Source organism: Helobdella robusta, assembly GCF_000326865.2.
Source record: "Helobdella robusta unplaced genomic scaffold HELROscaffold_17, whole genome shotgun sequence".
Classification (NCBI taxonomy): Eukaryota; Metazoa; Annelida; class Clitellata; order Rhynchobdellida; family Glossiphoniidae; genus Helobdella; species Helobdella robusta.
In genome coordinates, this window is record NW_008703942.1 from 283,314 (window position 1) to 287,579 (window position 4,266).

The 4,266-nt window shown below is 31.4% G+C and overlaps 1 protein-coding gene across 1 annotated transcript; it reads right to left on the minus strand.

The window, feature by feature from the left end:
- Positions 1-2,105: 2,105 nt before the first annotated feature.
- Positions 2,106-3,961, minus strand: HELRODRAFT_170025 (hypothetical protein; the record flags this gene model as incomplete). Its single annotated transcript, XM_009015854.1, has 2 exons — positions 2,106-2,799; positions 3,867-3,961. 2 exons carry the CDS (start codon positions 3,959-3,961, stop codon positions 2,106-2,108), a joined length of 789 nt encoding a protein of 262 aa, XP_009014102.1.
- Positions 3,962-4,266: the final 305 nt, after the last annotated feature.

Genomic DNA, 4,266 nt, shown 5'->3' on the forward strand with positions numbered 1-4,266 from the left:
GATTATTTAATATGTTTTGTACTAAATGTAGTACTGCTAGTTCAGTTGAATGTTGTGCTCTATATGCATATTGATTTTTATTTAATAAATTATTAATATTCAAGAATGAAGTTATTCTGATAAATATAATTTTTTCCAGTACTTTAGAAATAGGTGAGAGAAGGGATATTGGTCTGTAATTGTTCATTTCCATCTTGGATCCTTTTTTATGAATAGGTATTATCTTGGATGTTTTGAAGCATTTTGGGAATACTCTTTGACTGATGGACAAATTGAATATATGTGTTATTAAATGTACAATTTCTGAGATGATTTGTTTTAAGAGATAATTACTTAATGAGTCATCAGAGGTGCTTTTTTATTGCTAAGATTCTTGACGACTGTTAATACCTCAAGTTCATCAGTGGAGTTTATGTATATGGATTTACAAATGTAGTTGTTTATTTTTGAAGATTCATTAACTGTTTGATTTTCAAGCAAATTTTCAGTAATTTTAATAAAATATTCATTGAAACAGTTACACATTTCTTCTGCATTATCGATTATGTTATTGTTGACTTTTATTTTATTGATATCATTCAACTGTTGATTTTTATTCATTATACCATTTATTATCTCCCACTTTTTCTTTGAACAGCTTTTTGCATCATTAAACCTTTGACTTAAGTAATTTTTTTCTTCCTTTCGTTTAAATGATGTAAAATAATTTCTAAATCGCTTATATTTATTTATATTCTCTGTAGTAGGTGTTGAAATTGTTTTTTTATAGAGTTTATTCTGTTTCTTTGATAATTTAATTATTTCATCACTTACCCATGGCTTTTTATTTTTCCGTTTCAGCGGTTGCAATGGGGCGTAAATATCAAGAATTCTATTTAATTGATTATAAAAATTCATGCAACAGGTGCCAATGTTACTCTCATCCGTTATTGAATCCCATTTTTCAGAAGATAGAGCTTCCTTAATTAGGGAAATGTTTCTCTTATTTATGTTCCTTTTCAGTCAGAGTATCTGTAGTGACAAATCCTGTATTTTCTACAACTGTATAAATTGGATAATGATCTGAAAAGTCTGATATTGTTATTCCATTATAACATTGTTGATTTAAGTTAAAAAATATATTATCTATTAGTGAAATTGAGTTATTAGTTATCCTAGTTGGTAAATCAATCAAAGGTAAGAAGTAATGCGACAAAAGTAAATTTTGAAAATCTTTGGAGGTTTTATCCATTAGATTAATGTTAAAATCTCCGACAATGAAAATTTTATCAAGTGGATTTAGACTATTTAGTATCGATTCAATTTTTTTCTAAAAAAAACTCATATTTATAACTAGGTGGTCGATAGATGGCAATTATCTTGATCATGTTATGTAGTGAGGCTTGATGCAATTCAAATACCACGCAAAGTATGTCAACGTTGTCATCATCGAATATGTTGCTTTCATTTACAACATATTTTACATCATCTTTTATAAACATTCCAACACCGCCTCCACGTCTATTTCTTCTATTCTTGTATACGAAATTGTAATTATTTAATTTAATTAAATCAGCAGTTTCATCGTTTAACCAACTCTCAGATATTACAATAATTTTGAAAATAAAATCAAATTGTTTCAACAAGATCTCCAGATTCAATAATTTGTGAAACAGACTACGATCATTTAAATGTAATATTGAGATAAAATCACTACCGATATGCTTTTGTAATTCTAACATATTTTTAGAAAATTCCTCAACAGTGTAATAATTTGAGTCGTTGTTACTGAGGTGTTTATCTGATATATTATTATTGCTTTGTGTGTTATTCATCGTGTTTTTGTTTATTTATTAAAGTTACTTCATTTTTACCATCAATGTTAATTTCATTTTTATTCTTTTTGTCAATATTATTATTTGGTTTGAAGACCCACTCACGAATGATTGTGTCCTCATCCCAGAGAGCAGAATCTGTGAAAGTGCTATCTGAATTATTGATGTCAATACATATTCTGAAGCCTTTTCCCAGATAAGACTTTGCCTCGAAACAACTGATTACTTTAAATTTATTTGTTTTCAAGTATTCTGTCAAAGTTTCATTATTGACTGTGTCAGCAAGATTACTTACAAAGTAAACTTTTTTTTAACAATTGCCCCAGCTGATTTGGGACACATGCCAGTGCTGTTGGTTCCTCTAATGTTTTTAATTTGACGTTTCTTTTTCGAGACAATTGAAAAAGGATTTTCTTGTTGAATTGCTGATGGAGACTGATGTTGCTGATGAGTAAGAGGTCCTAATGATGAGGAGGGATGTTGCTGATGATGTTGTGCAGTTGGGGGTATTTGCATCCGAACAGCTGGATTTCTTGAAAGAGAACGAGGACTTTGAATCTCATTCAATTTAGGATTGACATTTTTTGCTGTCACCGCCAAGTAAAGCATATTCTGTTTATTTATTCCTAAGCTGACTGTATTTAACTGTCCTTTTATTTCATGTAGCTGTTGTTGGATTTTTTCATCTTTGCTGTTTTCGTCATTATGTTTTAAACCTGCAGCAAAGCATGGGACTTTTTTTAAGTTTACCGCGGCATAAATAGGTAATTTATATTCTAATTTATTCAAATAGACAAAATCGATAACTTGAAATATTTCCTGTATTTCGGCGTCCTTTGTGTTACCATGAGGAACAAGTTTCAATTTTTCACTTTCCAGCAGGCTTTCAACATGACTAATTAAAGATTTTTTTGAATTAACTAATTCTTTGACTGAGTAGAGTAGTTTTATGTTTTCCAACACTTTCAAATTTTCAGCTTCTACTCTGAAGTTAAACAGAAAGCACAATAAATCATCAGCATGTATTGTCCGTGCAGCCCTTTTTCAAAATTCTCCGGTCCGGTTTTCCGTAAAAGCAACAAAATTTACAAAATTAATTAACAGAAATTAACTTAAAAATTAGATATTTTTCTGTTTTAACCAAAAATTAATACTACTAAACTTAAATTTAAGAATATTTTTCAAAATTAGTTAAATTAAAACGAGAGAGAAAACGTGTGTTAAGCGTTAATAATAATTATCAAACATGAAAAAATTCTCTTTTTGAATTTTGAACAAATTTGAACAAATTATTTTAATTATCGTCACATAATCATAAGATAATCATCCGTTGTATTTTTTTCAGAATTAGATTTCCTTGATGTTCGCACTGCATGGTGCATGGGTGAGGTCGTGGTGCGTTCGTGTTTAATCGTGTACTCCATGTAACTCTATGTATATGTGTACGTGTGTGTGTGTGTTTGTGTGTGTGTGTGTGTGTTATGTGTGTGTGCAGTGTTGTGTGTGTTATGTTTGTGTGTGTGTTTGCAGTGTTTGTTTGTGTATTTTTTCTTTCTGTTAAGCATTGTTTGAACCGGAGAGACGAGCGAGCAGTGAACTCCACACACAAACACATTCATTGAGTGAGGCATGGGCGAACTTTTTCGGCTGTCCGTTCAAAAAAATTACATCTCACACGCTGAAATTTACGAGCCCTGATACACAAACATCTACGAGTTTCTTGTATGCTAAGAAAATTCCATTGAACATTAGACATTTCAAACATGTTCACGAATGCATGAACATGTGAACTTCAATACAATCGGACAAACGCATGCATGCATACTAAAACATACAAATGCATACGCATACATTCACAGCAAGCATACACATACACGTGCATTCATATACATACGCACACAAAGCAAACACACAAGCATGCTTAATATACAAATACATGCATGCGTGTGTATACAAAATAAAAACCTAACGTAAAATCCAGCAAACGCATAATTATGGAAAGAAAGGAGAGAACTACACCCGAACAAATAGTGTGCATGCATAAACCAAAACCTTGAAGGAGAGGGACAATAAATAAATGGCACGTCGATCGGCCGGTGAGCTGGAGTTCCACAAAAGTTGGGAAGAACTTCTCGAACCGTGCCCATTCATTAAAATCATGCAAACATGCTAATGTGAACACTACGCATACATTCAAAATGTAAACATATAAACACACACACACAAACATTCATATAAAATTTCACCTGAACGTACATGCATGCATGCACAGAATTTCGAAGCAGAGTCCCACACGCATTTGAAAAATAAATATGTATATAAAGACGTGCGTGCATAGTTTTAAACTGGGAATAATTTTTTTTCAATCTACGTTCTTTTGACTTATAACATACTGCTGAGACAAGATGACAAGATGCTTCAGCGACAACTAACAAATTTGATGCTCCGTCGA